Raw genomic sequence first — 25,980 nt, forward strand, 5'->3', positions numbered from 1 at the left:
GTTACCTTTTTCAACAATCCAAAGAGCACATCAGTGTGAATTGTTCTCTCGTGTGCCTCATCCAACATGATGATCGCATACTGAGTGAGGTCAGGGTCAATCAGGCACTCTCTAAGCAACATCCCGTCTGTCATGTACTTGATGACCGTTTCAGGGCTGGTGCAGTCCTCAAATCGAATGGTGTACCCCACCTAAAGCACAGCAAGTAAAAACCTCAGACACAAACTTCTTCCTTCTGCAATCACGAGGGTCTCCAAGAAAGATTTCTGCCCACTCACACTGATGCCTATACTCTTAAGAGATAAGACTGAACAGGATGTGTAGTGATTTCCTCATAGTAAAGTCTGCCTTGGACTTGACCCTAAAAAGGCTGAAGATGATAAGAATGACAGCATCACTAGACACTTATCAAGAACACTTTCAGCCTCAGGAGAAACCTGAAAACAGGGCAGTACTATTTCCATTTTATAAAGAGATCTGGGCCCTGATGCTTTTCTCCCAGCATTTCCATAGCAGCTTAATTAACCACTCACCTCTTGGCCTAAGCAACAACCAAACTCCTCCGACACTCTTTTGGCTACTGACATGGCTGCCACCCTTCTGGGCTGGGTACATCCAATCTTGCCCCTAGAAGTGTAACCTGCCTCCGCCAAGTACTGTGTGATCTGCGTTGTCTTCCCAGATCCTGTCTCTCCAATAACAATCAGGATTTGATTGTCATGGACAGCCTGAAAACAAAAGGATGTAAATAGAGTAATTAAAATCTGCTGTAAATTACTCTGGAATAAAAGAAATCATGTTTACGTTCTAGCACTAAATGAGAAAAAGAAGACATAGTACATATGGTAAGGTCACAATTAAGATTTAAAATCTTTTTAATAATATGTAGAAAAACTTAGGAAAAAAATTAACATTAATGGTGATTTTCTATGAGCAATGTGACTTTACATAATTTTCTTTAATTGCAGGTTTAACTTTAATTAAAAGCTTTAAATTTTATTGGTATTCTTTTGTTTGTCTGTTTACATGGGCAGGCACTGGGAATCAAACTCGAGTCTCTGGAAAATATTCTTTTCTTAATGACACAAATTTGTATTTTTCATGATTATCTTGACTCATAAAAATAAAGAAGATGCTAAAAGCATAAGTCACCACCAAAATATCCCTGATGATAAAGGTTTTTTAGTTATTGTACGCATATGGTTAAAGAATTCAATGGTAAATAAAAAGGGTTCCTTCCCATCAATACTGCCAAATTCCCAGTACTTTCCCCACAAAGGTCAGCTCACTTCTAATTTCCTATTTTATACCTGCACTGTTTCTAGCAGAAAAGGACTAAAATCAAATCTGCATGTTTATTAATATGGGACGGGTGGGCCATGGTGGCTCAGTGGCAGAGTTCTTGCCTGCTATGCCAGACACCCCAGTTCGATTCCCAGGGCCTGCCCATGCAAAAAATATATACATATGTACATATATTAATATGGGACTAGTTAAATCAGAGCACATTCACATAATGAAGCATTTAAAAGACACATAAAAAATAAGGATGCACTTGAGGAAAAAAAACGAAGCTGGAGGTCTCGCGCTGCCTGACTTTAAGGCATATTATGAAGCCACAGTGGTCAAAACAGCATGGTATTGGCATAAAGATAGATATATCGACCAATGGAATCGAATAGAGTGCTCAGATATAGACCCTCTCATCTATGGACATCTGATCTTTGATAAGGCAGTCAAGCCAACTCACCTGGGACAGAACAGTCTCTTCAATAAATGGTGCCTAGAGAACTGGATATCCATATGCAAAAGAATGAAAGAAGACCCATCTCTCACACCCTATACAAAAATTAACTCAAAATGGATCAAAGATCTAAACATTAGGTCTAAGACCATAAAACAGTTAGAGGAAAATGTTGGGAGATATCTTATGGATCTTACAACTGGAGGTGGTTTTATGGACCTTAAACCTAAAGCAAGAACACTGAAGAAGGAAATAAATAAATGGGAGCTCCTCAAAATTAAACACTTTTGTGCATCAGAGAACTTCATCAAGAAAGTAGAAAGACAGCCTACACAATGGGAGACAATATTTGGAAACGACATATCAGATAAAGGTCTAGTATCCAGAATTTATAAAGAGATTATTCAACTCAACAACAAAAAGACAGCCAACCCAATTACAAAATGGGAAAAAGACTTAAACAGACACCTACCAGAAGAAGAAATACGGATGGCCAAGAGGCACATGAAGAGATGCTCAATGTCCCTGGCCATTAGAGAAATGCAAATCAAAACCACAATGAGATATCATCTCACACCCACCAGAATGGCCATTATCAACAAAACAGAAAATGACAAGTGCTGGAGAGGATGCGGAGAAAGAGGCACACTTATCCACTGTTGGTGGGAATGTCAAAGGGTGCAACCACTGTGGAAGGCAGTTTGGCGGTTCCTCAAAAAGCTGAATATAGAATTGCCATACGACCCAGCAATACCATTGCTAGGTATCTACTCAAAGGACTTAAGGGCAAAGACACAAACGGACATTTGCACACCAATGTTTATAGCAGCGTTATTTACAATTACAAAGAGATGGAAACAGCCAAAATCTCCATCAACAGAAGAGTGGCTAAACAAACTGTGGTATATACATACGATGGAATATTATGCAGCTTTAAGACAAGATAAACTTATGAACCATGTAATAACATGGATGGACCTAGAGAATATTATGCTGAGTGAATCCAGCCAAAAACTAAAGGACAAATACTGTATGGTCCCACTGATGTGAACGGACATTCGAGAATAAACTTGAAATATGTCATTGGTAACAGAGTTCAGCAGGAGTTAGAAACAGGGTAAGACAATGGGTAATTGAAGCTGAAGGGATACAGACTGTCCAACAGGACTAGATACAAAAACTCAAAAATGGACAGCACAATAATACCTAATTGTAAAGTAATCATGTTAAAATACTGAATGAAGCTGCATCTGAGCTATAGGGTTTTTTTTGTTTTTGTTTGCTTGTTGGTTTGTTTGTTGTTGTTGTTTTTTACTATTACTACTATTTTTATTTCTTTTCTTTATATTAACATTTTATATTTTTTTCTGTTGTCTTGCTAGTTCCTCTAAACCGATGCAAATGTACTAAGAAACAATGATCATGCATCTATGTGATGATGTTAAGAATTACTGAGTGCATATGTAGAATGGTATGATTTCTAAATGTTGTGTTAATTTCTTTTTTTTTTCTTTCTGTTAATAAAAAAAAAAATAAAAAAAAAAAATAAGGATGCAAACAATCTCATATCATTAACTGGAAAGAACAAGATGCAGACAAGGTATATAATATGCTACCACCCATAAATATACACGTATGTATAAGCATATACGTATACATGTCTATATGTACATGGATGTATATATTTGTACTTGCTTTTATATACACATAAGCTATCACTGAAAGGATTCACTGTAAACTAGTAAACCTTCCTCAGGGAAGGTTTGGTGGTCTTAAAATCGATCTTCACAATATGGAAATACTATCTGAAGCAAATTCTTTGCCTACATGGATTCACTGGCTGAGTATCCCCATTCTTTCTTATTGACTAGAGCTGCTGGTCCATTTAACGCAATATTTTGCCCACTGAAACTGCTTCACAATTCCCTGGTTCAAACAGATTTACCCTCTTGTACGAAAAAAAAAGATGTACAGATTACATCAAAATTTTATTCTCCCTGTCCCTTTTGGAAAAACCACTTCAAATATGCACACACCTGTCCAGCTCATTTCAATTTAAAAATGACATTCCCCTCTTTTAGAAAACGCTCCCACCACCACCACCATTCCATCATAAAAGGACTCCACACCTGAACCAGCTGTTCCTTCAGTTTGTAGATGGGTAGGCTCTCCCTCTGCTCAATGATTGACATCTGGGTCTTTTTTCCATAAGAAGCTTTGTTTCCCCCAAAGGCATGCTTCTTCCACTCAGGAATATCATTGGGCATCATCCCAATGCCTCTCATGTTGGCAGCAATCTGTCTGCCTTCCGCTGGAAGAAAAACAGGCAACTCAGTATTTCCCTCAAGCTACTTCAAGTGGCAATAGGGGAAAATAACAAAATGGCAGATGGGTACCAGTGAAATCTCAGTTAAGTCTGAGCCCTAACCTATTGGTACTCGAAGGAAGAAATTAATATGAATAAAAGACTAGCGAAGAAAGAGAGGGAGAGACTGTAGCAAGCAGTGCTCCATGTGTCATGTCTCTTGACAGAAAATAGGAAGGGCAACTCAGGGAAGAAAAGACCTACTCATTTGACTTTGTGTAAACCCAAGGATTCCTTTTTTGTAATTGAGATAAAATTTCCATAACACAAAATTCACCATTTTAGCTTTTGTAATGTGACTGTGTGATTGTGAAAACCTTGTGTCTGATGCTCCTTTCTATCTTATCAAAAGATGAGTAAAACATACAAAAAAAGAGTGATCCATGGGTAAGTAGTTACCATCTTGAATAAAACAACATATACCCAGATATGGTGTAAATGAATAAAAAATTAAAGGTAAAATTGAAACCAATAAAAAAAATAAATTCACCATTTTAAAGAGACAATTCAGTGGTTTTTAGTATATTCAGAGAGTGAGTTCTACAACCATAGCCTCTAATTCTAGAACACTTTCATTGCCCCTAAAAGAAACTCCATACCCATTAGTGGTCACTCCCCATTCTCTCCCCCTCCTCATCTCATAACAAACACTAATCTACTTTCTATCTCTATGGATCTGCCTATTCTAGACATTTCATACAAAGGGAATCATATAATATAAGGCTCTCTGTGCCTGACTTCTTTCACTTAAGCAGAGTATTTTCAAGTAAACCCTAGGATTTATGGCTGTGGGTGAGGAGCAAAAGAATCAGCAGAATTTTAGTGGCTCTCTAGAATATACAACTATTTCACAAATTTGATAGCAAAAGGCAACTATGAAAACATACTTAAGCCTACAAAATAAATAAGCGAGACTTGCAGATGCCAAAGAAGGATCATAGGAGTCTTTCATTAAAAGGAGAAATTATTTGATAAATACCTATCTCCTCCTAAAGAGTTTTATCAAATAGGAAGTTTCAAAGCTTTAGCATCCTTGGAATATTATGCAGCTGTAAGGCAGAATAAAGTTATGAAGTTTCTAACAACATGGATGGACACTGAAGACATTATGCTGAGTGAGATTAGCCAGAAACAAAAGTACAAACACTGTATGGTCTCACTGATATGAACTAACATTAGTAAATGAATTTGAAGAATTTCAGCTAAGGACAGAGACCATCAGAAGATAGAAATAGGGTAGATATTGGGTAATCGGAGCTGAAGGGATACAGATTATGCAATAGGACTGGCTGTAAAAATTCAGAAATGGATAGCACAATACTACCTAACTGTAATACGATAATGTTAGCACACTGAATGAATCTGAATGTGAGAATGATAGAGGGAGGAGGGCTGGGGGTACAAATGAAATCAGAAGGAAAGATAGATGATAAAGACTGAAATGGTATAATCTAGGAATGCCTAGAATATACAATGCTAGTGACTAAATGTACAAATTAAAAAATGTTTTTGCATGAGGAAGAACAAAGGAGTGTCAATATCGCAGGGCACTGAAAACAGATGGTCATTCATATTTTAAAACTTTAACTTATGTGTAAGACTAAAGCAAAAAATGTTTATTTGGCACAAAATTTATAATTCAACTAGTGCATTTCCTAATATAACTTATGTGGACAGTTTAACTGAATACCGTAAGTACATGAACCTTGAGTAGGGCATGAGATTTTGTAGGTTTTGTCCAGAGCGATGCCCCCGATAAATTTCAGAGTGATTTGAACAGTGAATAAAAAAGTATTTGCAAAGTCCCCTTGGAGGAATGGTAAGAAAGGGGGAAAATTCAACTTCCCTATGTGGAGAATTCCTGATATTCTCACAAGCAGTGGGGACAACCAAAGCAGTAGGCTGAGCCCTCAATCTTGGGGTTTGTTCCTATGAAACTTATCCCTGCAAAGGATAGGCTAAGCTTACTTAAAATCAGGCCTAAGAGTCACCCCCAAGAGAATCTCTTTTGTTGCTCAGATGTGGCCTCTTTCTCTCAGTCAATACACCAAGCAAACTCACTGCCCTCCCCCTCTCTATGTGGAACATGACTCCCAGGGGTATAAACCTTCCAGGCAACGTGGGACAGAAATCCTAGAATGAGCTGGGACTTGCCATCAAGGAAATGAGAAAACCTTCTAGACCAAAAGAGGGAAGAGAGAAATGAGACAAAATAAAATGTCAATGGCTGAGAGATTTCAAACAGAGTCGAGAGGCTCTCCTGGAGGTTATTCTTACATAGATATCACCTTTTTAGTTAAGGTATATTGGAGAGGCTGGAGGGAAGTGCCTGAAAATGTAAAGCTGTGTTCCAACAGCCATGTTTCTTGAAGATGATTGCACAATGATATAGCTTGCGCAATGTGACTTAAATGGAGCTGAAATTCTCCATTACACAATTGTGTGCAGAAGGACACAATTGTGATTGTGAAAACCTTATGGCTGCTGCTCCTTTTATCTATGGTATGGACAGATGAGTAAAACATAGGTATTAAAAATAAATAAGTAATAGGAGGAACAAATGTTAAAATACATTTGGTAGATTGAAATGCTAGTGATCAATGAAAGCGAATGGTAAGGGGTATAGAAAAAATAGGGGAAACAAAGGCTAAAATATGTTGGGGTAGACGGAAATACTAGCAATCAATGAGAGGGAGGGGTAAGGGGTATGGAATGTATGAGTTTTTTTCTTTTTTCTTTTTATTTCTTTTTCTGAATTGATGCAAATGCTCTAAGAAATGATCGTGGTGATGAATATACAACTATGTGATAATTAAAAAAAAAGCTTTATCATCTTTAAATTAAAATTTTAAGTTATCCAGAAGAAAACTCAGCCAGTCTATGGTTTGACAAGGGTTACTAAAACATTTTGGTTTTAATCATATGTTCAAAAAAAGAGACATGCTTTAATTGAAGAAAAACACCAAAACATCAAAGCCAAGGCTAAATTTTCAGTGTGTGCTGGTAGTGCCTCCCTCCCTGTGAACATGAAGGCTCAGGTTTTTTTTAAAGTTCACACTTTCTTCCCAGGGTCCTACCATCAGGCAGAGGATCAACCCAATGTTTGTTGAGTCCCATGGGAATGGAATCCATTTCCGCTTCCCGCTGGGCCTGCTTGAGTTCCCGCCTTTCTTTAGCCAAGGCACTCTGCATCATAGCTGCTTGGGAGAGGGAGCCATCCGGGTTCTAGTAGAACAGAGCAAAAAGCAACGTGAGAATAGGATCTTTGCATGCATTAAATGTCCAGTAAAAAAAATATGTATGTTAAGCCACTCTAATCTGAAAAAATGAGACACACCTGAAAGGAAAGTTCATACAAGGTACCAGATGACAAGAAAGAAATGGATAAACAGTACCATGTTCAGATAAAATGAATGAGGACAATAATAAATCATTGAGTGAACTGAAGATGTTTAGTCTGAAGATGAGACCCCCAAAAGAGATATGAATAATGCTATCATTAAATTTATGAAGGACATATAAGACAAAGATAAGAATTCTTGTATGACCCCAAGAAATAAAAAGACCAATGCTGACACCTCAGTGAGACAGATTTCAGCTCCACCTAAGGAAGAACTAACAATTAGATCCATTTAAAGTTGGAAAGAATTTCCTAAGGGCTGGTGAATTCCCTATCACCATCAGTATCAAGCAGATGTGAGACGACCACAGGGAGGAACACTGCAGAAGGACACAAGCATTGCCAGGTGGCTGGGCTGGGAGACTTTTAAGGTGCCCTTTTCTATACCTAAAATTTATAACATTTCTATGAATTCTTGCTTGAATTCACCCCACAGTTCTGCCTCAACCACCCAATGCTACAGATTTCTATTGTGGACCAGCCCTGGTTAGTCAAGTGAATCCTTCAAAATTGCCTCTGAATCTGCAAAGTAATGATTCAAGCCCTAAGGAACCTGGGCAATGGCATGAACACAGATCGGGCACTCAGATTTGTCCCTTCTTCCTCCCAAAACACTATGACGATGAGAGTAAAAGAATTAAAAAAGAAAAAGTGACAAAGCCAACTCTAGCCTCCCTTTAAAACAAAAACATTCTAGACCCTGGCTAAGCACCAACTCTACCTCCTGTGACCTGTGTTCTGCTTACACAGATCTAATTATCTGCTCTGAAAAACTGAACTGCTACTTTAAGAAAAGAAGACCCCCTGATATTTCCAGGTTAGAATCCCAGGATTTCTCACCTTAACAATTTTGATGGGGCTCATGTCCATGCTTTGCTTGGTGTGCCCTCTCAGGAATGGAGGCTCTTCCTCAACCAGTTCAATCTCAAGGTCCTCATCTAAAAGCACCCCCCAAAAAAGAATTAGCCAAAACAAAAGAGAAAATGAACAAGCATTTTCACCAAAACAATTAATATCCAGGGGCACCAGAAATCTTCACCCAAGTTAATTCTCAGTGTCAAAGGGCAGCAATGCAACATGAAGCTCTAATCTAGATGATTGTTCTCCTCCCTATTTCTAAGACATTTGTACTCCAGCCCAAGAACTGATCAGACCCTGTGGAAAATGCTGTTCTGACATTCTAAATGGTAAAACATTTGTCATCCAACTTCATTATGGAATAATTCTTAATGTATAACATATTGGCAAGAAAAAAAAAAAAGTTGGACAATATCATACACTGGCAAAGATATCAAGCTGGCAAACAAAAGCAATTCTCTTATACTTCTGGAAAAAGTGCAATTGTTAAAAGAATTTTGGAAAACAATTTGCAACTGACTGGTAAAGCTGAACACGTATATTTCCTACTGCCCAGTAATTCTTTCCTAAATGTTTATGGGAGAGCAGGTCCTGCACATATACACGAAGAGATAAATATAAAAGTTTCATAATAATATCACATATCAGGTTAAAAAAAACTAAACCTCAAAGAACAGAAACAACTATGTCTATCACAAGTAAAATGGAAAAATTACAGTAAATTCATATACTGTTAACACTTTACAGCAGTGCAATGAATGAAATATAGCTATAAAAAATCAACATCAATAAATATCAGAAGCATAATAGTTAAATTAAAAAATACAGAGTATGATTTTATGTATCTGAAGTTCAAAAGCAGACCAACTAAATGATATATCAATAATCAAATTTTTAAAAAAAAAGCAAGGGGTGCTTAACACAAAATTGAGGATAGTGGTTACCTCAAAGAGAGAGGAAGATCTCATCAGAGGGGAGCATGTAGGGGCTTCAAAAGGGCTAGTAAAGTTTTAATTCTGAGCCAGATAGCGGGTATGCAGCTGCTCATTTATTATTATTATATAAACTATTTATGTTCTCTTATAGGATTCATTTCACAATTTTTTTCAATTGTTAATGAACTAAGTTAAAAGTTTTTTCCAGGGCAACTCAATGGTAATCTAAGTGGGTCTAGGATTTCCAGAACAAATACTGAGCATATGAGATCAACTTATTCCCCAAAATACAAATATAACTTCTTATATCCTTAAGTCTTTTAAGCAATAAATACAACCATAAGATTCCTGTAAATATACAAATGTGAGAAAAAGTAGACCTTTTCTATCATGCTTTCATTGTGAAAGGACCCTTGTTCTTTGACAGATGACTGTTGAGACTCAAGAAACAAATAATTATTAACCATCAGGTCAAGCTACAAATAAACAGCCCAATTCAATGGCTCATTTGCCAACTATCCTCCAGAGTCATATCCTGCCCAATCCAAGGGGTTAGTTACCTTCTTCATCATCCACTTTAGGGAGAATGCCAGTCTCTTCATCAAAGTCTGGGAACTCTTCCTTGGAAAGGACATTGGCAGCAATCATCTAGTGAAAAGACAGAAAACAGCATTTGCAACCTGCAAGAATTAAAACTCTTCTTTTGTAAAAGAGTTAAAACAGAGGTTTCAGGTAGGTTTTTCTCTTCTGCCCAGAGGGGTGGGGCTTCCAACATCACATATCTCACTGCTGGGGAGCCAGGAAGAATTTTCTGCTCCTTCTAGTTTCCATAGCACTCTGCACATTTCTTACTGTATATCCCCTCACAATTATTTGTTAAGATCTGTCTCCTCCACCGGACTTTGAGTTCTTCAAGGGTAGGAAGCATGATACATTCATCTTTGTAGCCCCAGTACCTAGCATGGTGCCTGGCATACTGTGGTTCTCAAACAAGAAGGAACACTTGCAGAGTACTTACCATATGCCAGACCCTGACCATGCGCTTCATTTCTATTGACTCATTTCATCCCCACAACACCATTATCCCCATTTTACAGATAAGGAGACTGAGGCACAAAGAAGTAGAGCAACTTGGCTCAGGATCACATAGTCACCCTAGGCTGGCTGCATTCCCTGGCCCACACACCTAACAACTATGTTACGTGCTGAATGACTATGTGGCCATAAAAGCTGATGGTCCCAACCTGTTTGATTTCCCATTTCTCTGGGTCAGAGATGCGGGTGAGGCGCTTGCGCTCCAGCGAGTCATCCTCCACTTCAGGGGCACTGACAAGGGACAGGTGAGTGGGTCTGTCAGGATTCCGCATCGAGGTCTCCTCATTGGTCTCCCCAACTAGATTTCTGCGTCGATTTGGGTTCAGATCTTCTCCAGTCTCTTGATCTACATCCTAAGGCACAAAAACATGGGATCAATAGCTGCTCACTTGTCCTCTTATGTTTCCTTGCCATTAGATATGGAAAAAGGCTGGGCAGCTTACCTACCTTCATGCTCAGACTGGTCTTGGTCCCAGTGAAGGACAGCACTTTGACCTTGACCCTCTGGCCTTTGCTCACTACATCAGCCACATTGGCCACACGGCCTTCTCGCCGGAGCTCAGAGATGTGCACCAAGCCTTCCCACCGCTTCCTGAGGGACCAAGTCAGATAACACATCTGCAGCATACCTAAAAATGACTTCCCCAACTGATTTCCACCCTTGTTAGAACTGAACAAAAGTAAACATCCTTAAACTCAAGAGGAAAGTACCAAGAAGGTAGCTGAACAATAAAACAGTGTTTCTACCCTCCCAAGAAAAGACATGGGGTTTGGGGACACATTTTCATTTGTCTCAACAGGCAAAAGGGCAGCTCTCCTGAAAGCAGAGGAAATAAATGGCTCTATAACATTTCAAATAAACCTGGTATGGCTGTTTTGATTAAAGTGTCATTAATCATAACTCTAAAATGTGAAAATCCCCAGTGATAAAAGAAATTCTGCCCAAGACCTGTATGAAAGAAAACACCAACCACTACCTTAATCCCTCTAGCTGCACAAAGCACCCGAACTGCATGATGCTGGTAACTTTGCCATTGTAAATGTCCCCAATAGCAGGTTCTTCAGGGGGAGGGCGGTCCACATGCTTATCCCGCCACCTGTCCAGATTCCTATCCCCAAACTTGTCCCGGTCCTTCCGGTCTTTGGGGGGACTCTGACTTCTGCTCCTTGACCAATATCTAGATTTTCCTTTATTCCTCTCTCGGGTCCTGGAATGTGATCGAGAGCGGGACCGACGTCTCCGTTTGTGGTCTCTGTCTCGATCTCGATCTCTGACTCGGTCTCGACTCCGGCTCCGCTTCTTCTTCTTTGTCCTGTCCCTAACAAATCAAGAAGCACCTGTTTGAAAAAGAAACCAGCTCTATTTCATCTTTGCATCCCTATGCAGAGAAGAGGTGCTCACTAAGGACTGAATTGAACAGAGTTGAATTTCAATAACTATGACATCCCTGGAGGGTAATAAAGAATCAGACCATGAACATATTCAGCCCTTTTCAACTCAGGTGTCTACCTTCTGAATAGCTTAGCATTTGTTGCACACAGTGTTAGTAGAAGCAATGAAAATAGATCCAAGTTAATATGGTACTTAGCCAGCCCAGATTCTGTAAATTTGCCCCAAATTTTGCTTGACTGGTCCACAAAATTCAACTAACACAGTATTCTAAACTCCCAAAGTATCCTAAAGACAAACCGGTGCTCAGCATCTCTCTGCTTCTCCTGGCCAGCTGCACTGGGCATTAAGGCTTCCAGTTCTTTCAGGACATCCACAGCGACTTTTACATCATCCTCATCCAGCATGGTCTTCAGGAGCAGAGACCAGCAAAGTTAACAAGAGAGGGAAAAAAAATTACTCAATAATCTATACTTCCGATGCATCTACAAATTTGACAACCCCACATTATAGATTTATGTGAAGAAAGCAGAAAGAAGAGGGGTGGAGATTTCCAACACAATTTCAGATAGAGGCAGACGTAATGAGCACTTTCACATTTGGCAAATTCCCTCTGCCTTTAATATAGGCCAACAAAAGGCAATTACATATCAACCACCCCTCCCAGGAAAACGCGCAAGTGATTACAAAAAGGACACACGTTAAAATTTTTAAAAAGCAACCCTCTTGGGTCCCACAAAAGTGCAAAAAAAAAGCAACCTTCCCTCTGCACTCCTTTCCCCTATTTTATTTTGTTTCATGGTCATTATCACTACCAGCTACATTATATACTTGCATATTTGCTTGTTTACTGCCTATCTCCTCCCCACTAGATTGTTTACATGTCTATTTTCTACCCTTTCCACCTGCCCCTGCCCCAACGTTAGGATGTAATCAAGATGGCAGAAACTCTTGTCTGTTTTGTTCACTGCTGTATCCCTGGTACTTAGAACAGTGCTTGCCACATAATAGGCACTCAATAAATATTTGCTAAAATTAAATTTTAAAAATCTAATCACTTCAAAAAATTATACCTTCTAACATGCAATGGAGTAAAAAATCTAATTTCACTAGGGTGAGATATTGGGTAATTGGATCTGAAGGGATACAGATTGTGCAACAGGACTGAATACAAAAACTCAGAAATGGACAGCACAATACTACCTAACTGTAATGTAATTATGTTAAAACACTGAATGAAACTGCATGTGAGAATGATAGAGGAGGGCTGGGGACATAAATGAAATCAGAAAGAAAGACAGACGGTAAAGATCAAGATGGTATAATCTAGGAATGCCTAGAGTGTATAATAATAGTAAAATGTACAATGTACAAATTTTAAAAATGTTTTTGCATGAGGAAGAACAAAGAAATATCATTATTGCAGGGTGCTGAAAACAGATGATAATTAATACTTTAAAATGTCACCTTATGTGTGAGACTAAAGCAAAAAATGTTAATTTGTTACAAAATTTATATTTTGACTAGAGCATTTCCTAATATAACTCATGTAGATAGTTTGATTGAATGTCATAAGTACTTGGAATCTCATGTAGGACATGAGATTTTGTTGGTTTGTCCAGAGTGATGCCCTGATGAATCCCAGAGTGATTTGATCAGTGACTGGAAAAGTATTTGCAAGCCCCCTTCGGGGAATGGTGAGAGTGGGGAGACATTCAACTTCCCCAAGTTGAATTCCTGATATTCTTACAAGCAGTGTGGACAACCAAAGCTATAGGCTGAGCCCCCAGTCCTGGGGCTTGTTCATATGAAACTTAACCCCACAAAGGATAGGTCAAGTCTACTTAAAATTAAGGCCTAAGAGTCACCCCCAAGAGAGCCTCTTTTGTTGCTCAGATGTGGCCTCTCTCTCCAGCCAACATGACAAGCAGTCTCACCACCCTCCCCCTCTCTGCGTGGGACATGACTCCCAGGGATGTGGACCTTCCTGGCAACGTGGGACAGAGATCCTGGAATGAGCTGAGACTCAGCATCAAGGGACTGAGAAAAACCCTAGAATGAGCTGAGAATTAACATCAAGGGATTGAGAGAACCTTCTCGATCAAAGGGGGGAGAGTGAAATGAGACTAAGTGTCAATGGCTGAGAGATTCCAGAGTTGAAAGGTTATCCTGGAGGTTATTCTTACGCATTAAGTAGGTATCACCTTGTTCTTCAAGATGTAGTGGAGAGGCTGGAGGGAACTGCCTGAAAATGTAGAGCTATGTTCCAGTAGCCATGTTTCTTGATGATGATTGAACAATGATATAGCTTTCACAATGAGACTCTGTGAATGTGAAAACCTTGTGTCTGATGCTCCTTTTAACAGAAGAGTAGAACATATGGAATAAAAATAAATAATAGGGGAAACAAATGTTAAAATAAATTTAGTTTGAAATGCTAGTGGTAAATGAAAGCGAGGGGTAAGGGGTACGATATGTATAATCTTTTTTTTCTCTGTTATTTTTTATTTCTTTTTCTAAATCGATGCAAATGTTCTAAGAAATGATGAATATGCAACTATGTGATGATATTAAGAATTACTGATTGTATATGTAGAATGGAATGATATCTTAATGTTTTACTTGTTAATTTTTTTTAATTAATAAAAAAAGTTTAAAAAAAATCTAATTTCACACACTAGGAATCTGTCCCAGAACCTATTGATACCTATTCCATATCTCTAATCTCCACTTCCCAAAAGTTTCCAATCTCACTTCCCTTGAATATCATTCTTGAAGACATTTGGCATCCTATACATTACAGGTAGTCTAGGAGTGCTCTGTAAATCAAATGATTTCATTTTGGAAAAAAAAGAATGCAATGATGAAGACTAATTTTAAATTAATAAAATAAATAACAAGGGAAAAAGAGGATGGAGGAAACATGCAATTATAGTAGGTGGTCTTAAAATGGTTATCAGTACCCGAACAGAAGGATTGTCTGGTTGGCAAAGAACTGGGAAGAGTTCCTTCAGCTTTTCTTTCTCAGTTTTGGGTTTAATAACTGGATCTTGTTTCATTAAAGAGCATGAAGGGATTAAAAACAAAAATACATATTTATTGTTCTCAATAGTTAAACAAAACAACATAAACATTAGATTGACATCAAACCAAAACAGAGTATGGCATTTTTCTACACATTAGTCATACACATTACTATAAACATAATTTAATTTTCTAAAAACACTGACATCAAAGCCCTCAACAGAGTACTGGGCATGAGGAAGGGAGTGAGGTACAGCACAGTTCATTTGGTTCTGTCTTACAATTTCAATTTGTCTTAAGTAATTGAAAACTTCTACTAGAGCATTTGCTTGTTCAGCAGCTACTGAGAGGAAAACAAATATAATTTATAGATGCTCACTATCTAAACCATCCCAGAGGCTAAGCTCAGGTGGAAGCTTTGCTCACCTTTGCTAGTGGAAGGCTTTGCTGGAGGTCGCATGGTTTGTATGAGACGCAGCAAGTTACTAACAAGAGAATCCTTTGAAAAGAAACATAGAACAAAAATTACCAGCCCCTGGATCAGTGCTTACACTCAGAAAAAAGAAAAGACAAAAGGTGTTCTTTGGAGAAAAGTGGTTATGCACATGCATTTAACTATTTGGAACAAATGTTGCACAGAAGGTCAACCTGATTTCACAGACAGGTATAGCACTTCAGAGAAAACTGCTATTTAGGACTTCTTGAGGGAAAAGTTATTTAGCGCTCTTTAACCATTTTATTTTCTATAGTTTAGAACTCCCTCCAAACATGGACTCTAGTTTCTGACTTCCTGCACTGACAGCACAAGAATGTAAATACCCACAAAGACTTAATGACAGAAATCCTGCCCCATTAGAAAGGTGCCACAGGAAATCCAATTACATTCCCCACTGCTTAGTAGCATGAAAACTTTACATCCTTAATGGCTTATTTGATTGCTATATACAAGTTTTTGTCTCCTTCCTACATCAGATCCTATTTTGTCTTTGAAGCTGTTCCTGAAGTGACACCAGGGAGAATCTGGGCAGCACCTGGAACAGAAATCTAGCATGGAGATTGACCCTGAGGGCAAAGGGGGTTCATCACGGCAGATGGTTCCTGCATAAAAAATTACCAAGTGTTGAAGGGCTCCATGCTATTGTGTCAGATAGAGATGGAGTACCTGCTATTAAAGCAGAGCATACTTTGAGACTTAGTTTCTTATCTACTTTTGCCCTTGCAAAAGACTAAGGCAGCAAACTCGGGCTTTCAAAAAAAGTATCATCTGTTACTATAACATCTACCATATGGTTCAATTTAATCATTTACCTTTGGTGGTGAGTTTCATAGTCAGCAGCAAAGCCAACACAGGACTAATTGCCAGTCTAGAAAGGAACTTGCTCGATTATTTGAAGAACTAAGACAAGTTGTGGAAGTTTCTCAATCTGAACTGGATTCAATTTGTACCTTATCTTCATTATACCAGACACAATATCAATGCAGTAATCTTTAGACCACAATAATACTTGTATCCATATACTGAAGAAAGGGCCCCCTTTCTGTCTTATACTAAGAAAGAGCACATAGATATAATTTCTGGACAGATTGTTTTATTTCCTTGGGTAGGATCTTTTCTTATTTAGTGAGATCTGGGGACATGGCAATAATGATTCAGTCTATCTCAGCTCCCACGGAGTTAGTTCAGCCACCAAATAAAAGGCTCTCTTCAGTGAATCAGAATCAAAATGGTACATTGATTCACTTGAACTATTAAGTGCTCCCTATTGTATAATACTTCCAGGCCTTCAGAGTAACAGACCCTTTTTACTGTGAATAATAATGGGGACATATTTTTCTTTGTTTAAGTTTTATTTCTCAGCATTGAATGTAAGGAAGATAAAATGGCTTAGCAAAATTAATAAAATCAGTATAATCACTAAAAAAAAATCTTTTTAATTTAATAGCTAGATCATAGTTGATGGTGTAGTTATACAAAGAAGGTAAGGTTTAACAAATGAAAATGATGTTTGATTGCTGAATCATTAGACTGATATTTCTTTTAGTCACCAGTATCTTAGAATAGCTAGAAGTAAACAATTTAAATTGTGGAATTGTAACCCACACCAAACTCTGAAATCTGTTCTATAACTAATTGTTGCGATATGCTTTGAAATTTATTGCTTTTTGTATATATGCTATCTTTCACAAAAAAGAAAAAAGTCAATTGTGATGATAAATGCACAATTATATAATGATATTGTGAACCACTGACTGTACACTTTGGATGATTACATGGTATGTGAATATATAATATATATCAATAAAAAATAAATAATTTTTTAAAAATTCAATTGTGACCATAAAACAAAACAGGAGTCTCCAAATACACATACCGTGAATTCTGCACCATTTTTGACTAGAGAAGCCTTAAAAGTATCGAAGGTGGTATTTTTCTCAGCAAGACTGATCACAAATTCAGCTGTAAACAAGAAAATAAATTAAAACAAGAAACAGTGACTCAAGCAAGAAATTGGGCTCAAGCATGCTAAAAAGCAACTAATTAGGCTAACTCAACAGCCATAAAAACCAAAGACCGCCATCCATTAATGAAAAAATAGAGAGGCTATAGACTGCCAAGATTTTTCTATGTATGTTCTAGTGAGTATTTATAAATGAATAGAAGGTATTACTATAAACTGTTTTTACCAGGTACTTGGGTGCATATATACTTGCAAGAGCTGCTATTTATCCTACATATCGTACCCTCTTCTCACAAAACCACTAGACGGGCAAACTGCCACACACCCTAGAGGTGACAATATCCAAAAGCATGAGTCCATGTTCATACACACAGACACAAAGACATATGCAATAGGATGCTTAAGCAAAGCAGCTGCTGGTACAACCTGCTAATGAAAGATTTATTTGCCCTCCAAATTTTTCTCCACAAATCTGCCTCATTCTTGAAATGTCTAGCATTAAAGTTATTTATTAATTAAGAAACTTTCAGGAGAAAAATGCATTTTACTATCGACTGACAAAATAATCCTCACACCGTGATTTCCACAAGAATTTTTTTTAATTTTATGATTTCATTTGGATGGTAAACTTTAAAATATATAACATGGACAATCTGGATGATCTACTATAACATCTTCATGACAGAATTTGCCTTTACTTTTTTGACGACATTGAGTGAAAGCCAAATGTCATCAGGCTACATGAACAAAGATTATCCATAATAACAATTTAGTGATAGCAATGCCAATGGTTAGTACTTTTTGAACAGGTACCACATGGCAGTCACAAGGCTAAGCGCTTTACATGGATTATTGCCATGATCTTCTAACAACCCTCATAGGTAGGTACCACTACTGTCCCTTTTTTATAGATAAGGCCAAGACTTTGAGAAGCTGACCTACCCATTAATAATTGGTCTAGAGTATGGTATGTATGAATTTTTTTCTGTTTTCTTTTTATTTCTTTTTCTGAATTGATGCAAATGTTCTAAGAAATGATCATGATGATGATTATACAACTATGTGATGATATTGTGAGTTACTGACTATATATGCAGAATGGAATGATCATATGGTAAGAATGTGTTTATATGTTAGTATGCTTAATAAATAAAATAAAATAAATAATTGGTCTAGACAGGATTGTGACCCAGGCAAACTGACTTCAGAGAAAAGAGGAGGGAGAAATGAGACACATGATGCTCAACATATGCCATGCTCAAATAAGCCAACCATAAGCAGTCAGCAGCTTATTTACTTTCCACACTACCTGTAGTCAATGATAAGTATTATTTTTTTTAATATTCTGAATTATTGTGACCACCATTAAATAAATTGGGCTATCAAACCAAGATTAGTAGTTCAAAATGAGTCCATTCAGAGTTAGAATTCTACAGCTATGAAGGTCAGCATTACCCCATACAGCAACTGTTAAAAACACTGAAAAAGTGATCAGACTTCAATTAGAGATATGAATGAAGCTGATCCGGATAAGGACTAATGGTATTTTTATTTTTTTAGAGACTAACTGTATTTTTAAACTTCAACTTCTATGTGAGACCACAGGAAGAGATGTTTATTTGGTACAAAATGTGTATTTTCAGTAGCATACTATCTAATTTAATGTGTATGGTCAGCTTATTTGAACACCGTAACTTCCTGGGATCTTGAATATGTAGCAAGATTCTTTTGGTTTGTATAGGTTGGTGTGATGTCCCAGTACATCCCAAAGTAATCTGGGCAGAAGATTAAAAAGTATTTGCAAAGTCCCCTTGAGGGGCTGGGAAAAAAAGGTGGAAATATTAGGCTTTCCTACCTAAGGAAGACCTGATATTCTCACAAGCATTGGGGACTGCCAACTTGATGGGCCAGGCCCTCGGTCTTGGGGTTTGCCCTTGAAACTTATTCCTGCAAAGGAGAAACTAAGCCTACTTATGATTAAACTTGACAGTCACCTCCAGAGAGACACTTTTGGTGCTCAGATGTGATCTGTCTCTTAAAGCCAACTCTTCAGGTGAACTAGCTGCCCTCCCCTTCACGGGACATGACTCCCAGTAGTGTGAATCTCCCTAACAATATGAGACATGACTGCATTTGGATGATTGTGTGGTATGTGAATACATAATATATCTCAATAAAATTTCATTAAAAAACTAACAAAGACATTGTAAGAAAAAGGAAATTACAGACTAATATCCCTTACAAACATTAACACAAAAATATTTATCAAAATATTGGCAAATAAAATCCAGGAAAATATAATGCAAAAAAAAAAAAAAAACCACAGTGTCAAAAACAGGAAATTAAAAGTACAAATTTAAATTATTATCTATCACGGTCAAAATCAAAACACTCTAGTCAAACAAATAAAATATAAAAGAAGAAAAAATATATCTTTTTGTTATTAAACCCAACTCGATAATTTAGTTTCAACAAAACAATGTCACATTAAGTCAATGTTATCACTTTTAATGTTATCGGATTGAAATCTGGTGCTTAACAATAAAGGCATACTTCAGTTTATCTGCAAATTTGGGGTTTTTAGTTACATAAAAACGGTACAAACACAGAGTTTATACTTAGCTTTATTTTCATACATAATTATATAAACATCAAAACAATTCAAATTAACCCTGGAAGGTCTCAATAAGTTTTTGTTTCCTTTAAAAGAGACCAAGGAATTAGTAGGCAAAACAAAAACAAAGAGACAGGAGAAATGTCTTGTTCTCTGCTATATTCCAAGATCCCTAGCTCAATAAATCTTTGCTGAATGAAGGAAATTACCCAGACAGCATAGTGACAATACTATCATCTCATCATCAACTAGAAAAAGAGGAGACTGAAGGAAAATGCACAGGACAGGCACATCTTGACCAGACGGCAAGAGAAATGTGGACTAAAATTTACCGGGTGCACGACATTATCCGAGGTACTATATCACAACCTTGTAAAGAAGATAGTATCATCTTTATTTTACAGATGAGAAAACTACTTCAGAGAAACTAAGGTCAAACGTCTAACCTCCCTGACCCCTCTTGTCACAGGCTCCTTCCCTTCCATCCCTCCAACTGATGACTTCACCTCATCCGAATTTACAAAACAGCACAATCAGATGGCATGCCTTCCCTTGTCTTTCCATCACCAATCTCTAAACCCATCTGAATCGGGAACCATATTCTTGGTCCTCTCTCCTGTTACAATGGATGAAGCATTCTTGTTCCTCTCAAAGGTCAATCCTCTCTATCTCCTCTCACCCTCATAAGGACTTCACCCTTTCTATGGACTTTCTCTAGGACCCTGATCTTTTCTGATTCCTCAGTTTTGGTCCCCCAAGTGTATAGTTTGCCACCAAACCTCTACTGACTGGTGTTTTGGAGGCAATATGGCACAAACAGTCAAGAGCATACTTACAGCATAGACACTGACTTAAAAAAGACATGGATTCCAAACTAGGCTTCATTAAATCTTAACTACTCAGATTTGTTTACTTAATCTAGGAACAGAGATAATAACACTATCTCACAGAGTGATGTGACGATCAAATAGGTTAATGCAAATAAAACACTGAGCATAATGTCTGGCACATAGTGCGCACCCAATAAACGTCAGCCATTAGCGTCATTATCATCATTGTGGATGACGCCGTTATCACTGTTTTCATTATCTGGGACTGAATAAAAAGCAAGCGGCAATAGCAGTCCAGCGTTACAGTGACAGCTCTGGGAAATGAATTTCTAATAGCTAGGCCTGGCGGGCTCTCAAGAAAAGGCCACGGCCGCAGGTTCCGGGGCCCAGATCTCTGAGTGGTGGGGGTGGTGGGTAAAGAGAGAGAGGAAAGGGGAGAGACGAACACACATTCGGCCCATCAACCACCATTCTTCCGCTTCCCCTTGCCCTAGGCCCACAGTTCGGGCCCTCTCCAGACTCACCCAGATCCTTGTCATTTATCCCTAAATGATTGTCCAGTTCAGTGCAAACCTTCGACACCAAAGACAGATACTCGAGTTTGGCAAGTTCTTCCGCGGGGCCTAGCTCCGCTCCGGTTATAGATCCCACAACAGCCACAGCCATGGTTACAGTTCCCTCTCAACCTCCTCACTGCCCGTCCTAGGAGCTACTCCGACCCGGAAGCGACTTTCACTTCCGGGTCGGCGCACAACTTATTTTTGTTTACTGTAAATTGAAAACTCTAGGAACTTCTAATGATGCAATCGGATGGATCATAGAGATCAGTTAGGACGTGCTTAAGGAAGGGCCAGCGGGACTGGTTTTACACTCACGCTGGCTGACGCCCTCTATTGGCCAGCGAGCCAAGTCCCGCAGCGTTCGTTCCGGGCGCGGTTTCTTCTTGCATCGTCGGCAGGGGGCGACCGCGGCCTGAGCGAGGAGGCTCGGAGGGCCCTGTGAGAGTGGAAGGACCCCGGGCGGGTGAGCGCGGCAGAAAGACCGCGAACCGCCGGCCCCTGCGCCTTTGAAGCCTTGTTAAAGAAAACGAACGTAATCTGAGAAAGGCAAAATTCGCTTTACAATTGGACACGCATATTCCTCAGGCCTCGCCTCTTTGGGCTAATTATGTACGATCTCAGGCGACTCTACAACAAACGAGCAGACGATGTATTCTAGTTCTGGCATTAATTCCTGTCATTTTACAAATGAGGAAACTGGCACTTCTAGTATCTCACTGGGTGACCTTGGACAAATTAATCTCTGGGGTCTTAGATTTCTCATCTGTAAACTGGGATAATGTTGTTCTAACTGGGACTAAATGAATTCAGGACTAAATGAGGTAACTAACTATTCAAGGACCCTGACACAGTAAGCACACTACAAATGGCAGCTAGTGCTAGCCGCTCTCAACTGCAATAGAAAGTTCTTTCCTTTGTACCACACAACTCCCTCTTATTTTAGCCTCTCAAGCACACATCTCCTGTCCCCAGAGGACCGCCCACCTCCTCCTTTGTGAAAACCACTTCTCAACCCCCAAATTTCCTTATGCCAATACCCTCAGTCCTCTGAGAACTTGTTCCTCCAAATTTCAGCTGCTTGGAACCCAAGGTCATAAGAGATGGAAACGGAGCCCTGGTTTCCCAACTTCTACTTCAGGGGTTGACTTTTTTCTCGTGACAGTCCTAACGTGAGGTGCAGATTTTCCCGAACCACCCTACTCTATAGCCCATAAGGATATGGAGGCACTGCAAAGTGAGTGGCTCCCCCCAATCAATCAAAAGGTAGGAAATCAGAACCTTTGGCTGCTTTTTGCCTTTGGCTACATTACCCTGGTGCACATTTAGACTTAACTCCTCCACCATCTCACCTGGAACTAAAGAATGGCAGACAGAAAATCCTGAGCATTTCTTACAGCCTCCAGAGGTTCCAGGTTTCCAAGTTCCTAAGAAATCAGTACAGTGCTTTCTGAGCTCCTCCCATTCCTCTCCTTTCTCTTTCTCCTTCTCTCCAAGAATGGATTGGGAAATCCTGCACCTAATTTCACGTGCTTAATTTGAGTTAGGATTTTAGCAGCTTAGTCCTCTTGACTTCCATTCTCTGTGCTTTGCTGCCTTTTTTTAAAAATCATGTTTATATACTGCCTCTCTCCAAAATTAACTGGAAAGGAGAACAGACATAGAGTTTGTTTTGTCTCAAAAGTCCTGTAGGATTGGGTGCACTGGTGGTTCAGTGGTAGAATTGTTCACCTATGATATAGAAGGCCTGGGTTCAATTCCTGGCCCATGCACCCCCTCCCAATTCTACCCCCCCCCCCCAAAAAAGTGAATGCTTTGGAACTATCCTTTGGATAGAGTCTATCTTTTATATCAAATCATGTATAATTAATTGCCCTTTATTATTGTGTGGCTTTCCTTGGGCAGCGTCCCCCTGGCCCTTTGAGCACAGCCTTTGATAGTTCAAAGCAAATCATTTACCTTCACACACACCAAAAAACAAACAAGCAAACAAAAAACCCCACTAAAACAAATAGCCTATGCTCAGTCACTGCCTGTGCTGGTTTGAAATGATGTATGTACCCTAGAAAAGCCATGTTTTAATCCTAATCCCATTTTGTAAAGGCAGCTGCTTCTTCTAATCCCTATTCAGCATTGTATATTTGAAACTGCAATTAGATCATCTCCCTGGAGGTGTAATTTAATCAAGAGTGGTTGTTAAACTGGATTAGGTGACAAGATGTCTCCACCCATTTAGTTGGGTCTTGATTCGTTTATGTGAATCCTATAAAAGAGGAAACATTTTGCAGAAAGCTAGAGATTCTGAAAAAGCAGAATGACATAGCCACAAGAAGCAGAGACCACCAGCAGTGACCTTTGAAGATGAAGAAGGAAACACCTCCTGGGGAGCTTCATGAAAGGAAGCCAGGAGAGAAAGCTAGCAGCTGATGCCATGTTCACCACGTGCCTTTCCAGATGAAAGAGAAAACCTGACCGTGTTCACTATGTGCCTTTCCAGATGAGAGAGAAACTCTGTGTTCACCACGTGCCCTTCCACTTGAGAGAGATTCTGAGAGAGCAGAACGTCATAGCCACAAGAAGCAGAGAGTCTACCAGCCGGCGGCCTTTGGAGATGAAGAAGGAAAACGCCTCCCGGGAGCTTCATGAAACAGGAAGCCAGGAGAGAAAGCTAGCAGATGACACTGTGGTTGCCATGTGTCCTTCCAGCCGAGGAAGAACCCGTGACTGTGTTCACCCTGTGCCTTCTCACTTGAGTGAGAAACCCTGAACTTCATCGGCCTTCTTGAACCAAGGTATCTTTCCCTGGATGCCTTTGATTGGACATATCTATAGACTTATTTTAATTGGGACATTTTCTCAGCCTCAAAACTGTAAATTAGAAACTTATTAAATTCCCCTTTTTACAGCCATTCCATTTCTAGTATATTGCATTCCAGCAGCTAGCAAACTAAAACACTGCCCATGCCACTATCCATGATGGACAAAAAATGATTTCCCATTGTCATCCTTGTAGGAACAAGGGCATTGTTTTAATGCCTGTTTCTAGATTGATTTATGTGCTCAACCCTACCCCTGATGCCTGTATTATTTCAGAACTGCCCAGGAGACTAGTCCCTGATTCTGATGCTTGAGTAAGAACTTACAGGTTAGGGAGAGAGAAGGCAGGTGAAGAAGACGGTGCTCAGCCTCTTGGCAGCCCTGGATTGGGTGGGTAGGATAGAAATAACCCAAGTGTATCTAGCTAAAAGGTGGCATCCTTAGGGAAGCTGATGAGAAAAATAATGGGACTTTCTGTTAGCAAAACAAAAGGTGTTACTGCAATCAAGACAGCCCTAGCTTTTCTACTGGGGGAAAGCTGTGATCTTAAGAAAAATACCTCTGCTCCAAAAGACAAGAGCAGAATGATTTGGTTCTATGGGTGTTACTGCTACCCAAATGTCACTATTCCTAATGTAGGAAGACTTCAGAAAAAAAATGGCCCCTTCTTCACTACTCCACTACAGCCCTGACCCGACCATATATTGATGAAAATGGCCTGAACCCTTTATCTGTGGCTCCTGGGGATAGGGCCCCAGAGAAAGTGAAGCAGTGAAAGGCTGCTCGTTTTTCTCTCTGACTTTTCTGCAAGCTATTCTCCAAATCTGAATCAATTCAGCAAACATATTTTGAATGTCCATCTTGGGCCCAGACATTGTGGTAGGTTCTTGAAAGGATCATTATGCAGAGTCTGAGAGGTAGTGGCAAACGTCAAGGAAGAACAAGAATACTCTCTAAATACCACACTCTTCGGAGGGAGCTCCTGGCAGCCTTGTATTTATAACTGGTTCTCTGTTGCCTAAACGTGAGGGCAGGTGATTGGAAGACAAAAAACCAAAGCAAGTCTGCTCCCTGTCATCTGAGGGCAGCTGCAGGGGCATAGAGGAGCCAGACCCAGGCCAAGGCATATGTCAGGGGGCAGCTTACCTGTCTTGTGGCAATCCATTATGTTTCTGCCCTATCGTTTAATGTCCAAGCACAGCCTTGATTTTGCACAAAATGTCCCTAACTTAAAATCCCCTCTCTTCCTAGGCTGTCAACCTGCCATCAGTAATAATGGAAGCTCTGGACCTCCCTAAATCCTCCAGGGCTTCATAGTATTAGACAACATGCTTTTTCTTTTTTGCCACAGTCGACTTTCCTCATTCTCTCTCATTTCAGGGCTGTCTTTAAAATGTCAGACAACTAGACGCTCTTATGACATGAACTTGTTAAGAAAATATTCCCCCATCGCCACCTCCTCGCCTTCTGTGCTAATGGGAAGGAATTTTCACATATTTATTTATGAGTTATTCATCCTTTAAATGATCCTACTTAAGAGTCTAGTTGGCATTTCTTAAACTTAGTCTAGGTTGCTTTTCTTAAAGAAAAAAAGTTAATCAATATTACAAACACAGGTGACAGAGGGACAAGTTAGGGCTTTTTATATTTTTCCCCCCTCTCTAATGACCTTTAGCTCCTACTTCTGGGGGCTGGGTATTTTAGCAGCTTCTGGTTTCTGCTTGAGGTAGTTCTTTTGGAGCTTTTAGGGCCTTCTTCAGGAGAGATGCAAAAACCAAGTACCGTGTTGATGGGAAGAGATGAGAAAAAAGAGGAGCTGATGTTCTGTGTGCAGCCAAGGATATAAGCTGCTGTCCAGTCAGCCAGGGACTGAAGATCTGCCTTCAACTGCA

General features: G+C 39.2%; 1 protein-coding gene and 1 pseudogene across 2 annotated transcripts in view; one reads left to right on the forward strand and one right to left on the reverse strand.

Moving 5' to 3' along the window:
- Nucleotides 1–21,525, reverse strand: part of DHX8 (DEAH-box helicase 8) — a 35,864-nt gene extending 14,339 nt beyond the window's left edge. For both annotated transcript variants that reach the window (XR_013177494.1, XM_077164247.1), the window contains exons 1-14: nt 21,239–21,525; nt 17,184–17,269; nt 15,238–15,310; nt 14,751–14,836; nt 12,088–12,197; nt 11,375–11,716; nt 10,845–10,989; nt 10,547–10,750; nt 9,863–9,950; nt 8,350–8,447; nt 7,187–7,334; nt 3,874–4,055; nt 534–728; nt 6–191 (exon numbers count right to left, since the gene is read on the reverse strand). Coding sequence is in view for 1 of the 2 variants with exons in the window: in XM_077164247.1 (XP_077020362.1) it covers nt 6–191; nt 534–728; nt 3,874–4,055; nt 7,187–7,334; nt 8,350–8,447; nt 9,863–9,950; nt 10,547–10,750; nt 10,845–10,989; nt 11,375–11,716; nt 12,088–12,197; nt 14,751–14,836; nt 15,238–15,310; nt 17,184–17,269; nt 21,239–21,380 (2,085 nt within the window). In the remaining variant the exon portion in view is untranslated. The remainder of the gene's footprint in view (nt 1–5; nt 192–533; nt 729–3,873; nt 4,056–7,186; nt 7,335–8,349; nt 8,448–9,862; nt 9,951–10,546; nt 10,751–10,844; nt 10,990–11,374; nt 11,717–12,087; nt 12,198–14,750; nt 14,837–15,237; nt 15,311–17,183; nt 17,270–21,238) is intronic.
- On the forward strand, nt 15,417–16,303 carry LOC143685610 (ragulator complex protein LAMTOR3 pseudogene; annotated as a pseudogene).
- Nucleotides 21,526–25,980: the final 4,455 nt, after the last annotated feature.

This window comes from Tamandua tetradactyla, chromosome 6 (genome assembly GCF_023851605.1).
Source record: "Tamandua tetradactyla isolate mTamTet1 chromosome 6, mTamTet1.pri, whole genome shotgun sequence".
Lineage (NCBI taxonomy): Eukaryota > Metazoa > Chordata > Mammalia > Pilosa > Myrmecophagidae > Tamandua > Tamandua tetradactyla.